Consider the following 16,377-nt stretch of genomic DNA (forward strand, 5'->3'; position numbering starts at 1 on the left):
AAGTTCGAAACTGGGTCAAGTGCGGTCCAAAACTAGGTCAGTAGGTCTAAAAATAGAAAAACCTTGTGACCTCTCTAGAGGCCATACTTTTCAACGGATCTTTATGAAAATTGGTCAGAATGTTCACCTTGATGATATCTAGGTCTAGTTTGAAACTGGGTCACGTGCCATCAAAAACTAGGTCAGTAGGTCAAATAATAAAAAAACCTTGTGACCTCTCTAGAGGCCATATTTTTCTTGGGATCTGTATGAAAGTTGGTCTGAATGTTCATCTTGATGATAACTAGTTCAAGTTCGAAACCGGGTCAACTGCGGTCAAAAACTAGGTCAGTAGGTCTAAAAATAGAAAAACCTTGTGACCTCTCTAGAGGTCATACTTTTCAATGGATCTTCATGAAAATTAGTCAGAATGTTCACCTTGATGATATCTAGGATAAGTTCAAAACTGGGTCACGTGCCATCAAAAACTAGGTCAGTAGGTCAAATAATAAAAAAACCTTGTGACCTCTCTAGAGGTGATATTTTTCATGGGATCTGTATGAAAGTTGGTCTGAATGTTCATCTTGATGGTATCTAGGTCAAGTTCGAAACCGGGTCAACTGCGGTCAAAAACTAGGTCAGTAGGTCTAAAAATAGAAAAACCTTTTGACCTCCCTAGAGGCCAAAATTTTTAATGGATCTTCATGAAAAATGGTCAGAATGTTCATCTTGATGATATCTAGTTCAAGTTCGAAACTGGGTCAACTGCGGTCAAAAACTAGGTCAGTAGGTCTAAAAATAGAAAAAACGTGTGACCTCTCTAGAGGCCATATTTTTTCATGAGATCTTCATGAAAATTGTTGAGAATGTTCACCTTGATGATATTCAAAACTGGGTCACATGCCTAGGTCATTAGGTCAAATATTAGAAAAACCTGGTGATCTCTCTAGAGGCCATATTTTTCAATGGATCTTCATGAAAATTGGTCAGAATTTTTATCTTGATGATATCTAGGTCATGTTCAAAACTGGGTCACATGAGCTCAAAAACTAGGTCACTATGTCAAATAATAGAAAAAAATGACGTCTTACTCAGTTCAAAACTGGGTCATGTGGGGACAGGTGAGCTATTCAGGACCATAATGGTCCTCTTGTTTATTTATCATAGTATCATACACAGTTAGGTACAATATGACAATATATTACAATGTAAGGTTTGTATTACATCATGCCCTCGAATTCTCAAATTCAAAATAGCCGCTATTTGGATGGCTCGAACAACGGAAAACTCTAACTAATTTCCATGGCACCCTCTAGTTCGAGCCATCGAAGTTCGACTGTATATAGGAAAAAACTTAAAAAACTTCTTGCCTGAAACTGAAAGGCATAGGCTTTTGATATTTGGTATGTTGCATTGCCTTGTGGTCCTCTACCAAAACTTTTCAAATGATTACTCTGGGGTGAAAAGAGGCCCTGCCCCGGGGAGTCTCAAGTTTTACATAGACTTACATAGGAAAAAACTTTAAAAATCTTCTTGCTTGAAACTGCAAGGCCTAGTCTTTTGATATTTGATATGTTGCCTTGCCTAGTGTTCCTCTACCAAAATTGTTCAAATTATGCCCCTGAGATGAAAAGAGGCCCTGCCCTGGGGGTCCCAAGTTTAACATAGACTTATATAGGAAAAAAAAAATCTTCTTGTCCTAAAGATCAAGGCCTAGGCCTTTGATATTTGGTGTGTAGCATTGCCTAGTGGATCTCTTACAAGATTGTTCAAATTATACCACTGGGGTGTAAAGAGGCCCCGTCCTGGGGGTCACTTGTTATATGAGTTATATAGGAAAAAGTACTTAAAGTTATTAGGTCATAGTTCCTAGACTGTTCAAGTATAATAACCTGATGACCCCAAGTGATTAGGGGTCACCTGACTGTGACCTTGATCTACTGACCTACTTTCTTGTTTTTTAAGATACAGCCTTGAAATTTAGATGACATGTACAGTTTTGCACACTGATCTTGAAACTGACTTTCAGTGACCATGAATGTGACCTACTGACCTACTTTCTAATATTTTAGCATCAGTTTGCCATTTGAAATATGTGGCTCATATTACTCAGGTGAGCGATCCAGGGTCATCATTACCCTCTTGTTATTTCTTTACATTGTCAAATGGCTTTCATTTCTAAAGGGAGACAACTTTTTCTGAATATTTTAAGCATCCATGGTAGGGGACAGTACAGCAGAACATGTAATGGTCAGGTAGACTATTGGTAAAGATATTGTTCATTTATCAAATATTTCTGTGTTTTGATGATATACTCCTAAACCTTAATTGGATATCAAGCATGTGGACCTTTTCGCTTACTGTACAAATTGAAAGACAAAATATTTTTGAAACGGAATTAAATGGCTTCCTAATAGATGACTTTATTTATAAATTTTACAGAGAGACTAGACGAATTAGATGAAGCCCCGCCCCTGGCAATTCTCCCGATTTATTCTCAGCTACCCAGTGACCTTCAGGCTAAAATCTTCCAGAAAGCTCCAGATGGAATAAGAAAATGTATTGTTGCCACGAATATTGCAGAAACTTCACTCACAGGTATTTTTTATCTGACTTTTAAAGTGGCATTATGCGCATCTTACTGCACATAGTGTGTTTTTGGTGAATGTTTTATAAAAGCAATTTCCGGTTGCTGCGCATATTAAAGTGTTTAATTAATGAAAATGCCGCATAAATGTTTGAAGTTGACGCTTTAGAAATTTCTTCAATCTTCTATGCAGTGATCTATCTTACCTGTAGGTAGAGATTTCTGAAGTTGAAGGGAAGCAACTCCCGTGTGCAGTTTGACTTTTCTTAAAAAGACTGCCCCTTGCAAAATAAGAAAAGTCATATTTGGAAACTTATTATTTTGTACTGGTAACAGGAAGAGTTTGGTATATTGGGTTAAAAGCTATAATTTCCTCCACCAATTTTACACACACATCTATTTCAGTTGAATTTTTACTTGAAAAATGTGCATAATTCCACTTTAATTAAAGTTTTTACTTTTTGTAAGCATTATTATAGTAGGGCAAAACTAATTACAGCACAATTAGTACTAGTTGCTTCTGGGCAAGGTTACAACTCCACTACATAAAATATAGTACAGCGTCGTGTTGATGTTTCTAAGTAAATGCTGATAGGTTTGGTTTTAGTGCCAGACTGAAAATCAACAATTTTTATTAACTCGATTTTGGTTTTGCACAGCACCCATGCACAGTTGTTGAAATTGGGCACACCAAATGCAGAGATTAAGTAGGAAAAAAATCAGAGAAATCAAATTGATTTTCGTTTTATATACTCTTAGATTAACTGCACCGGTGCTAGCTAAACCAAAACAGTAAATAAACCAAAAATCGATTTTCAGTCCGGTGCCAAAAATCTGCAGCACTGATGTAACAACGCTTTAGTAACAATTAGAATTTGATTATAGCTTAGCGTGAAGATAATTACATCAGTGTAAAGTATGACAGTAGTTTATACTAATTAATTTTAGCTCGCCCATAGAAAGGCTTGATACTGTTTTATATACCTTTAAAGTCTATTACCTGAGAAAAACATAGACGGGTTCCAAGGTTAAAAAACTGAATTTTGAGAACAGTCTCTGAATGTAAGCTTGCTATATATTTCCAGTATATTCTTACATAGAAGTAACCAGATGCCAGAACTGTCAAGACTGGTTTTCAAATTAAGCTTTTTCATTTGGGGGCTGAGATTCATTTGAGACACAGAGATTTTAATATGCATTAACCCTCTGCACGTCTGCTACTTACAGATGAATATAGATTGAAATTTTTTAAATGTTTTAGTTTAAGAAGGTATGACTTCTGTTATGGAGGTACATTGTAAATTGTTGTAGAAAAATTGGTAGTGAAAGATTTCCTGGATTCATATCAACTATACATAGCTGTTTCATGTTTCAGTTGACGGTATAATGTTTGTGGTGGATTCTGGGTACTGTAAACTAAAGGTGTTCAATCCTAAAGTTGGTATGGATGCTCTACAAGTATTTCCCATTAGTCAGGTAATTTTTTAAAAGCGAGTTTTTAGGATCGTTGGATGTCTGTATATCATATACAATTTCTTTAAAGAACATCTCCTAAAATACAAAGCCATTTTCAACCAAACTTCACAGGAATGCCTTTTAGGTGTCCCCCTTTCAGATTTTTTGAATCTGGGTCATCCATGAAAAGTTCTAGCTCCCATGGCAAATGAGAGGAAATGTAAAAAAAAAATTGTCACAAACTACTGACCTAATTTCAAAATAACATCACAGATATGTTCCATCAGAGTGACCCTCTCCTAAATTCCTTCAGTCTGTCTTGATTTGTCTGAAAACTTGTCCAACAGGGGGCTTTGCTAGTTTTCTGAATATGACTGTATGGAAAACTTTAAAAATCTTTGACTCCAATACTGCTATTTAACCTGATCCCACTTTATGTTCTCTTTCATTTTATTCAGACAAACTTAAATAATGTTTAACCCTTACCCTGCTAAATTTCTATAATGGACTAGTCCATCATTCAGTTTGGGCAGTACCACTTCTTATTCAAAGGGGTGTTCACTGAAAATTTACTGACTGAATAGCGAACAGTGCAGACCATGATCAGCCTGCATATCCTTGGTCGGCACCGGTCGCAAAGACAGAATCACTTCATCTTGCCACCATCAGGTTGAAGGTTAGACAAACTTCATAATTAATATCTTATAAAGATATATAAGTAGGAAAGGTAACAACAGTTTTAACTTTAATATGTCTTAAATTTCATTAATATATGCATAACAGACAGAAAAAAATCATATTGATATATGAATTTTGTCTTTGCACTTAACATCAAGATGTGAAAAACAGATGTCTGTAATAAATGGCCAGTGTTGCTGATTCAGACTCTCAAGTCATCACCATCATCATCATTTATTATCCCCCGACGAAAGTCGGAGGGATATAGTTTTGGCGTTGTCCGTCCGTCCGTCCGTCCTTCTGTCTGTCTTTCCGTCCGTCCGTCCGTCCGTCCGGAGCCATATCTAGGAAATGGTTGGGAATATTTATTTAAAACTTCATATACATGTTCACCACAATGAGTTCTTGTGGCCCGTCAAGTTTCAGTCAGATTGCCCAAGTAACACCAGAGTTATGGCCCTTAGAAGTTTCTAGTGTTAACTATATATGGTACTATAAATATGGCAATTTCTGCATCATAACTTTTGATATATTCGACCTAGAACTATGAAACTTAAACAGAATTTAGATCACCATAATGTGGTTGTGTACACACAATTTCATTTTGATTTATTTGTAAATTAAGAGTTATTGCCCTTTAATTGTATAAACATCCACATATTTGTACATAACAAACTTACCATTTGGTAGAATTTCATTAAATTTCTTTCATTCTTTTCCCCTTACCTTGATCACACACCTCCCCCCTATCCCCCGACACCCCCCCCCCCCCACCCCAAAAAAAAAAAAAAGAAAAAAAATCATTCCTTATTTTAGATTTTTTTCAAACAAACTTCATATACATGTTCACCACTATGAGGTTATGGGGCCCATCAAGTTTCAGACAGATTGCCCAAGTAACACCAGAGTTATGGCCCTTAGAAGTTTCTAGTGTTAACTATATAGGGTACTATAGATCTATAGATATGCCAATTTCTGCATCATAACTTTTGATATATTTGACCTAGAACTATGAAACTTTAACAGAATTTAGAGCACTATAATGTGGTTGTGCACAGACAATTTTTACGGATTTCTTTTTGTAACTTCAGAGTTATTGCCCTTTAATTGTCTAAAACTCCACATATTTGTACATAACAAACTTAACATTTGGCAGAATTTCATTAAATTTCTTTCATTCTTTTCTGTGAACATTTATTATAAACATGTGAAGTTGCGCACCCACACCTGGTAACCCATTTGCCTTGGTCACCCCCCCTCCCCCTCCCAACCCCCCTCCCCCCCTTCCCAATTTTTTTTTTTTTCATTTCTTATTTTAGATTTTTTACAAACCTTCCAAGTTGTACCATTCCCCCACCTCACTTCTCCACCCAGTCATGCCTACCACTGATCATGCATCCTCTGATCCCCCCCTCTCCCCTCCAACTTCACCCTTTTATATATTTTCTTTTTTCATTTTTAATTTTCAATCAATATTTATAATCAACATGTGAAATTTTGTTTCCTCTCCCATTCCCCTGCACCCCCACCCCCTAAAAAAATAAATATATACATATATCTATATATAGATATATATATTTCCATTCCTTTTTTTTTTTTATATGTTCAAACCTTCAACATGTTAAGTTGTGACTGCACAAACCTTGCCCTCAGCCATGTTCAAGATATCTTACCTGTGTTCTCTTAAGGACATCTGATCTTTTAAGTTCAAATGTACATGTAAAACAGCAACACCTGGTGCCAAACCACTCAAAGACAATATTTCATTCCAGTTAAACTTCAAGCTCACATTTCAATTAACTGCATTTAATTTTAAAAGCTAAGCTTATTACAGTAAGCATATCCCATTCAAAATAAATTCTTTAGTCAGGATCAAAGTATCATACATTTATTATGTACTCTTTAATTAAACATTTGTTTTCTGTTAAATTGATTTTGACTAATGAAATCATTTGCTTCTTATTAACATCCTTAACTTTTTGCCGGATATATCTTTTTGCCATTCCTCACCACAAACCCTTTCGGCGGGGGATACCAATTCATCGAATTTGCTTGTTCATCATTATCATTCAGCATGATTCATATGTCATTATTTTCATGATCATCACATAAATAATCTCCATTCAACATCATTTATCATCATTACAATTGTTATTCATGGTTCTGTGGTATAGATTAATTTTCATTTGATTGCATAAACCAGATGATATTTACATCTTTGCATAAACTGGATGACTAGTCGTTGTGTGTGTGGGAGGGGGAGTGCATTTATGTAAATTGATAAAAATGATGATGTACCTGGAATAAGGAGAAAATCTTTATGTATGATTGATCATGCACATAGTTAAACAAAAAAAAGTAGATGAATTGTAAAAGGTAGCAATATTATGCACAGTAAACTCTAGTTTTTTTTGTAAATGTGCTTAAAATCACTTTAAAATATAAGATCAATTTAAAGAGAGAGAACTGCCAAACAGAGACACTATGGCAGATAAATGAGACTATTTAGAAAGTCTCACTTTTCAATGTAAAACCATTCAGTTTTATATGATAACTTTTTGCAAACATACACTTAAATGTCTGGTCTAATTAGATGGAGAATAAAGCTGTATTCTTAACAATATAGAATCTGCATGTATATTCTGAATGTTCTCTCAAATACAGTTGAAACTCGATATCTTGAACTCGCTTATCTCAAAATTCCTGCTATCCTGAAGATATGTTTAAGTCCCTTCTGCAAATGCATGCATAAAATATCATTTTAAGTTGAATTTCTGTTATCTCGAGGTAGAACGCTCGATCCCTTGGAATTTGAGCTATCGAATTTCAACTGTACATGTAAAGTTTCAGGTTATTAAGTGAAAAGGTACATGTAGATGCCTGGTTTATTATTAGTGATTGATGTAGTTTGTAAAATGTTAGATGTTTTCATTTGTTATATATGCATCATGTAAGTTATTCATTTTATGTCTGTTACAGGCCAATGCCAATCAGAGGTCAGGCAGAGCAGGTAGAACAGGTCCTGGGTAAGTTAACATTCAAACAGTTATGTTATTTTATTGCAACCTTGATACCGTAGATACCCATGTATAATGCGCACCTGTGTATAATGCGCACCTCCGATTTTGGCCTTAAAATCCTGGGAAAAAAACGTTTTTGGTCAACTTTGAGGTGGATGGAAAACGAAAGTAGAGTTTACATCGACACCCGTAATAAATTTTATCTCCGTAGCGGAGAGCAGCATCGGTCTCGCGGTACTATCGATTTTTGTTTTCTCAAAATAAAACAAGTAAAATATTGTTATATTTGTTGTTCTACCTTTTTAATTAACTATTTTGAATAAATAAACAGCAGCTGATTCAATATTTCGGAATGGTATCTTTCAAAATGACATGAGCTTCTCAGTTCAAACCAATAACAAAAGGTGTGATAGTTTTTTTGTCACGATCAAATAGCCAGTAATTAATGGCAATTAACGTGTCACCTCGTGTTGTTCACAGTTTGATCTCAGTTAAAGATAATTCTCGATTGTTAATTAGTATCATAATTTTTGTGATTTATTAACATTTCTTTCATCAAAATACTTTTAAATTTATATGAAATTAATTTTGTTTGAAAGAAAAATAAACCATTCGATCTTTTACGGAACTTACAACATTCTTAGATTTTAGCGGTGACATTAAGCGCGGGGAGTAGTTTCCCTTTACCAAAATGGGGAACATCGGTAACAAACTTGTTTTGAAGTTAGAAAATTGTCTATACCTGTGTATTATGCGCACCCACGATTCAGGGGGTGGTCTCTGGGGTCAAAAAACTGCGCATTATACATGGGTATCTACAGTAATCTAGTTTCTCATACCCAAATGTTGAAAATGTTTGTACAGCCTAATTTAAATAATACAGTTTTACATGCTAATTTAGCCATGTTGCAGGCAAACATTTTAAAATTTGTTATGGTAATGAAATTAAAGTTATTATAGTAAAGAAATTAAAGGTACTGACATTTATAAATATCTTTAAATATTGTTACTAATAATACCACCATCAAGTTGAGTATATCATTGGAGTATTACTGTTCAGTGATTTTCCCTGGCTCTTAATATGTGGCATTTTTCAGTTTCTGGGAGACATACGTTTTTGTGCAAAAAAATCTCTAGTTATTGAAGTTTTATTCTTTCAAAAAAGGCATTTGTTACATTCCCTGCCTGCCACAGTCCAACAGTGATTACCACAACTTGGCGCAAACAATCCATTGCTAGAACCCATTTCCAGTATGTTTCAGAATCAGTGTTTCTGCCCACCCTGACTGAAAGTTTCTGTTATCAATTATTACAGCCAAGCTTATAGATTATACACAGCTCGACAATACAAGGATGAACTTCTCACAATGACCGTGCCAGAGATACAGCGTACAAATCTCGCTAACGTTGTACTTCTCTTGAAGTCTTTGGGAGTTCAGGACTTGCTGCAATTTCATTTCATGGATCCTCCACCTCAGGTAAATACATTTCTCCTTTGCTATTATTATAGGTCTACTTAAAAAAGAACCAAACATGTTAGAATGAGATATACACTTGCAGACAGTGTCATGATCTATGGATACTTTAGACTGGCATCACTCGTTAGAGTCATTGAATGTAAAGCACCTGGCCATAAAATCAATCCTCTCTGATACCACTTTCTAAAAAAATTTACAATATCTCTTGCCTCTGTCTCTAACGACTGGACAAATGCGATTCTGAAGCGGACAGATTTCATACTCGCTAGTAATCACCATCTCATTAAGATCATTGCAAGCGTGTTCATGATGTAATGTAACCTTTGGCTGACTGCCCCAAGAGTTCAATAAGCAGTGCTTTGCTTTTATGACTTGGTGAGTAAGGTAGAGAGAGAAATCAATTTTCACTAATTGTAAAAGATCCCAGTAAGTATAAATAAATTACAATTTAAATTTGAAAATGTATAATTACATCAAAATGCTGTCAATTTAATTCTATTTATGAATTATTTGAATCCTTGATAAGAAAAAACAGTGGGAAGAGATTTGAAATTGAAAAAAACAATCTTTTTTTTTTTTTCAAGATACCTAAAATACATTTTATTCAATATACCGCCACAGTTTTTTTACTTATGTCAGAGGGTAGATTAATCTCTGCAATAAGTCACAAATCTTTTTTCCTATCTACAGTCCCCATGCAGATTCATGTTAATTAGACTGTAGTGGTCCCTGTGAATGGCATGGTGCAATTTATTACATCAATTATAATTCTGATTAGATAGTGAAGACATGCTGTGCACTAGGGTGCTAAGTAATAACAATAATAAATGACTTGAAAACTGACCAACATAATTGAAGGTGGCAACTTTAGAAAATCATATCAATCTGAAAGTTTATATGTCATATGTGTAGAGAAATTTTTCAATCATAGTTAAAATTAAGCCTGTTTAATCAATCAGGTTGTTTAAGGGAAAGACAATATAAATATGATTTCAACTTTCCATGATTTAAGAAAGCATTTTATGTTGTATGTATTATGGAATACATGTAACGTTATAAAGGGTGTAGGAAAGTTTGTTCCAACTGGAAAAGTAAATCAGCAAAAACACGAAAAGTAAGACCTGCATAGTTTTCAGTCATATTGAATGCTGATATGCTTACTCAGTGCTGCTACAAAATGTGGTTAATTGCAGTTTTTAGCTCGACATTTCGAAGAAAATGTAGAGCTATTGCACTCGCCCTGGTGTCGTCGTCGGTGTTGGTTAAAGATTTTGATAAAGTCAAATATCTCTGTTACTATCAGAGCTATTGACTTGAAACTTAAAATACTTATTTACTATCATAGTCTACACCAGGAGAAATAATCCCCATAACTCTGATTGAATTTTGACAGAATTATGCCCCTTTTTAATTTAGACCTTTTTCGTTAAAGTTTTTGATAAAGTCAAATATCTCTGTTACTATCAAAGCTTTTGACTTGAAACTTAAAGTAGTTATTTATTTTCACAGTCTACACTAGTAGAAACAATCCACGTAACTCTGATTTGAATTTTGTCAGCTTTATGTCCCTTTTTAACTTAGAATTTTTTGGTTAAAGTTTTATATAACATTCAATATCTCTGTTATTATTAAAGCTATTGACTTGAAACTTAAAATAGTTATTTACTATCAAAGGCTACACCATAAGGAACAATCCCCATAACTCTGATTAAAATTTTAACAAATTTATGCCCCTTTTACTGGCAAAGCTCTAATTCAGAGTCAAGCAGCGTGCTGTCTTACGGACAGCTCTTGTTCTTGAACTGATAACTTTTAAAAACTGTAATAAGCTACATTTTTCTTCTGAAATACAAAAATGATTATTCTTCAAGCTAGTATAGATTAATTGTCTAGTTTTTGGAAACGCTCGAAGTATTTATGGTGTCAATTTTTAAATAATGATGAAAATGGTACTTCGGGTCTGGTTAACATGCTAAAATATTCACATACACAAAGAATGAAATTCCTTATGATGCTCACTTTTCCTAATATAAACCGAGATGTGTTATGCGTACATTTTAACTGGATTTGCGATTTGGTAAAAAAAATTGTGCAAAAATAATCACGTCTGCAGTATTTGATAAGTAGTATTTTTATGAAATTAAGTTCAACTGTTGACAGAAATAAATGAAAATTAAGTGGTCAAAATAATTCATGCAGGAAATATTTATATTTTAATACACATGGTTTTAAGGAAATTTCATGAAAATATGTTATAACACTTCACAGACAGATGAAAATGTAATGTACAATAATATGTAATTTATCCCCAATCAAATAACATACATACAAAAGTGCACCAATTAAATGTTGAATTCCTGTTGAGATAAGCCACAGTAAATGGGTGGGTGCAGGGGTCACAGAAAGAGGAAAAGGGGATTTTGTAATGGGCCCGTGGACATATTTTTTAATAGAATGGGAAATGTAAGTTATAGACTGATGTCTACCCATGTCGGATACAATGCCTGGAAGTGCACATAGGATCTTCCTCTGCATTAAATGTCACCATTATAATTATGACATACACCGTTTCAGGTAAAATTTCATACTACTTGTATTTCCATGTCCTTGTTTTAACTGACCACAGAAATGGTTATGCCATAATAGTTATTTGAATTTTTAAATTGCGCAGAACGTCTGGCTACAAAAAGTTGTTCTTTTGTAAATCGAATTAGTAAATCGTAAGTAGTATAATGCGCAGTTTAAACTTTAAGTAGTTTTAAAAGCCCATAATAATTTATTTCAAGTTATTCGAAATTAAATAAGAACATGTAACATTCATTGTTTTATTTACCTCATTAATATATTTTACATATTTAAAGAGCATATAACGTAATACATGCATAAGAAATTTATGATGAACCAATATAATGACTTAAAAAGTTAGTTTTGAAGGAACATTTGCTAAAAGTAAATGCATCAATAGATATGAGAGAAACTTTACATTTCCAAAGTAAATGCATCAACAGATATGTGTGAGAGAAACTTGAAAGATTAAGTTGGCATGTTTTGGCCGCTCTAAAAATCTTCGAGTGAGAGGAGAACAGGCGTAAACATGAAACAATACACGATACGATAATCCTGAAAAACCTGCAAATGGTATATAGTAGCCTACACGGACCACACCCGAATGCATGACCGTAGACCTCGGCTTACTCTGGCTTCGTACCAAAGTGGTACCTCGAAATAAGTCAAGAGCTACTGCCAAACATCTAGTGCTTATAAGTATGCTTTCAAACAAAAAAGAAGCATCCAAAATTGTCCATAAAAAACGGCACCTATTAAATATTTGTGACACAGCTCATGGTTACCATCGGTACCGACCAGACTGTTTGGGCCTATCATACGATCACCAAGGGATGTTTTACAGACACCACTTCACAAAACGCAATGCAACATAGGCCTCACTAATAACCTAGTGATGCCAACAGACACTTCACTTGTGCAAGACGCAAAAAGAACTAAAGATAGCCAGTACTATAGTGATGCACTATGGACACTTTACTTTGCTAAAAACGCAATGCAATATCAGACTCACAAATACAATAGTGGTGCACTACAGGCACTTCACAAGCAAGCAACGCAATGCAACGCAATCTAGGACTCGCCAGTACTATAAGGACGAGACCTAGTGACCCGAAGCAACACGGGTCAACCAACCTTAAATAGCAATGTGCATCTTTCAAAATTAACAACCCTTGGTGTCATGAGCAAGCTGTACTGGTTAAGGAATCCTAATAGCACTGATAGGCCCGTATATACGCATCCTACATATGCACAACTAAGCTGACTATGTCCATTATGCCAAATCCACTGAACAGTTACGAAACAAATGTCTGGAGCTAATTGCCTATATTTATCTATAGTTCAACATTCACTGTATAAATTACTTCGTGACCATGAAAAAAAAAAACCCACCCCGCTTAGATTTATCACCCTCGTTAACCAGATGCCTCGTCTGATCTCCTCAACTTTACTTGAGCGACAATCCTAATAATTAAAATAAAACAATTACTGATTCATAGAAGTGACAAAGAATTATTATCAGTGAGCTTTAACGTATCAATGAAACTTAGACATAAACAAAATACCGTATTTTACCTAAGTCTTGGGACAGCATAAAATAATTATTTTTTTCACTGTCCCAAGACTTATTTCCCAAAAAATAATTATTTTGAAAAGTGTCCCAAAAATATGGACACAATAATCGTCATCGGGTAACATCCCCCACCCACCCGTGTTGAAAGCGGGAAAAAAACAACGATTATCGGTAATTATTCTGTTGATAAACAAAGTAATTGACCTTGTTTTCATCATCAATTAACACCCCCTCAAAGAGCTAAAAGAAGTGTGTCGGTATCATGACATTAGAAGTGGAGATCAAAGCGGTATAGTTTCCCCGAGATTTTCATGGCATTGCGTCATGTTTTCGCGCCATGTTGCACATCACTGTTTGATCGTACCGCCTCGGTTCTTAAGTGCTGAGAAGTAGATCTAGTGTTGTAACAATCAATAAAAAAAGCTTCTTTTTAATTTGTTAAAGCGAATGTGCAATATCCCGTATAAACTGACAGGTAAACGTGTCAAACTATAATAGCGGATATCTTACCTCTGTGACCTATTTGCCCGCAAGGAAATTACAAAATGGTTTGAGAAGAATATCTTATTATAAGGTGTCGTGACAAAAAATACATGTACATGTACAAAGATTCATTCAAAACTTATTAAAAATACGCAACAACATCATTATTGTTTTTGTTTTTTAACTGCATTTTCTATTTACGTTCACGAGTTCACGTAACAGAAATCTGTTTGCCAAAAATCGTTTTACTTCATATTTTTAAATTGCTGCCGCCTTTTCATTATTTAAGATTTTTCTATTCTGTTTTTTGTACTTTCTGGTCAAAAGTCTGAATTTTATGCCCATAGTTTGTATCATTTATTTACTTTTAGAAAGAAATAAGTATTTAGGATCGCGCTGTTTGAAATTTTGCAAGTAATTTTATGAAAATTCGACCGTTTTTATAGAATTTTGCCAACATTTCTGTCTATACCTTTTTAAAATCGTTATAGAATTCAAACTATATTACTTCTCAATCGGTGTTGAAAATCTGAAGCGATAAAATAAAAAAATGAATGCATGACGCGCGTTTTTTGTATACGTGTCGATGAACAAAAGTAACGGCGTTGTAAGTTCGACATTACGATAGGTCGCACGTGCTCGTGGCATGGAAAATTACCGGCATGGCGTTTTGATATCTGTACGATTCGCGGGTAAATTCCAGTCAGTGGTAAATAAAAATAAACAAATAACGGAAAATGGACTTCCTGGCTGCAGCAAAAAAAAAATACAACACTTTACTAGTAGAAACACGACACGAAAATGTTAAAAAAAAATAGTCTTTGGTTCTTATAATTGTTTCATATTTTGATCGATACAACACCATACAATGTATAATAACGGTATTTGGGTTACATCTTGAATCAGTACGAACCTTAGTCCCAACACTTAGGGACGAAAAATACGCTCAGAAAATACATGTCCAAAAACTTAGGGTCAAGAAAAATAATTATTTTTCCACATTTTAGGGGTGTCCCAAGATTTAGGGTGTCCCAAGACTTAGGTGAAATACGGTAATAAAGAAAATGTAATGCACAAGTTTATATCATTTCTTTTCCTCAGTTTATCTTAAGAATAAAAAACGTCCTAGAGTTATCATCTAACTTCCGATATCCTCACAAAGTTCGAAACAAACTTATTAAACAAACACTGATATACAAGTCAAAAACACAAATTCACTTATTTTCTCTAGTTCAGTTCCATGTCCGGGATTTATCTCGATGTGTAATTTCCAAGCGTCGCCATGTAACATTTACAGTACCTGGAAGTTCCTTACACTTAGTTTCTGTGTAACCAAATGTTCTAACGTAACTTCCTTGGATGTGTTTGTAATTGGATATCGGAGACGTCATAACGTTGCACTACCAGCTCACTGACAATTTCAACAAACGTCATAATATGAACGATCCTGAAAGGATAATATTAAAAGCAGCAAATCTGATACAAAATAACCCATGTTGCATGTTATACCAAGAAAAAAACACTAAATGTTTAGGCGTTTCTCTCTTTCTTTTAACCAAATATATAAAGCAAAATTAATGCATAGCAATTATAGGGGTGTGGCGGGAGGGTAAGTTAAACTTACTGAACGACGTGTAGAAATACAGTGAAGATTTTGCACAAGATTTTTGCTTTTATATCGAACAGCAAGCCATGTTCTCGGCTCACTACACATACACAACAGTTCTGCATTGATAAGACGGGAACCAGTTTAACTCGGGGATAAAAGCAAATTAATCCCGATTCCTTAGCAACGGAAAAACCTTATTTCTCAATAAATAAATAAAATTATTTTAATGAAATAATTTATATTATTTCAAGTTATTCGAAATAAAATAAGAACATGTAACATTCATTGTTTTATTTACCTCATTACTATATTTTACATATTTAAAGAGCATATAACGTAATACATGCATAAGAAATTTATGATGAACCAATATAATGACTTAAAAAGTTAGTTTTGAAGGAACATTTGCTAAAAGTAAATGCATCAATAGATATGAGAGAAACTTTACATTTCCAAAGTAAATGCATCAACAGATATGTGTGAGAGAAACTTGAAAGATTAAGTTGGCATGTTTTGGCCGCTCTAAAAATCTTCGAGCAAGAGGAGACCAGGCGTAAACATGAAACAATACACGATACGATAATCCTGAAAAACCTGCAAATGGTATATAGTAGCCTACACGGACCACACCCGAATGCATGACCGTAGACCTCGGCTTACTCTGGCTTCGTACCAAAGTGGTACCTCGAAATAAGTCAAGAGCTACTGCCAAACATCTAGTGCTTATAAGTAAATGTTCGACCAGCGCCCGGCACCCAATCTCCTACAGGTCGATTGATTTTTTTTCGCCACAATAAATTTTGCAAAAAATTTATCCCCCAAAAATCAACAGACTGAAGATTAACATTTACAAATTTTTTAATAAAGCATCTCTTAAGTAATTGAGGTAAAACTCTAACCCAACTTCGTTCAGATGGACGCCATCCGTGCGAAAGAAATTAGTTTCTACA

General features: G+C 34.5%; 1 protein-coding gene across 1 annotated transcript in view; it reads left to right on the forward strand.

Annotated features, from left to right (window-relative positions):
• Nucleotides 1–16,377, forward strand: part of LOC123549804 (pre-mRNA-splicing factor ATP-dependent RNA helicase PRP16-like) — a 162,818-nt gene that overhangs the window by 43,676 nt on the left and 102,765 nt on the right. The window contains exons 16-19 of the mRNA XM_045338215.2: nucleotides 2,422–2,577; nucleotides 3,942–4,042; nucleotides 7,679–7,725; nucleotides 9,035–9,197. Coding sequence (XP_045194150.2) covers nucleotides 2,422–2,577; nucleotides 3,942–4,042; nucleotides 7,679–7,725; nucleotides 9,035–9,197 — 467 coding nt within the window. The remainder of the gene's footprint in view (nucleotides 1–2,421; nucleotides 2,578–3,941; nucleotides 4,043–7,678; nucleotides 7,726–9,034; nucleotides 9,198–16,377) is intronic.

Source organism: Mercenaria mercenaria, chromosome 6, assembly GCF_021730395.1.
Source record: "Mercenaria mercenaria strain notata chromosome 6, MADL_Memer_1, whole genome shotgun sequence".
NCBI classification, from domain to species: Eukaryota; Metazoa; Mollusca; class Bivalvia; order Venerida; family Veneridae; genus Mercenaria; species Mercenaria mercenaria.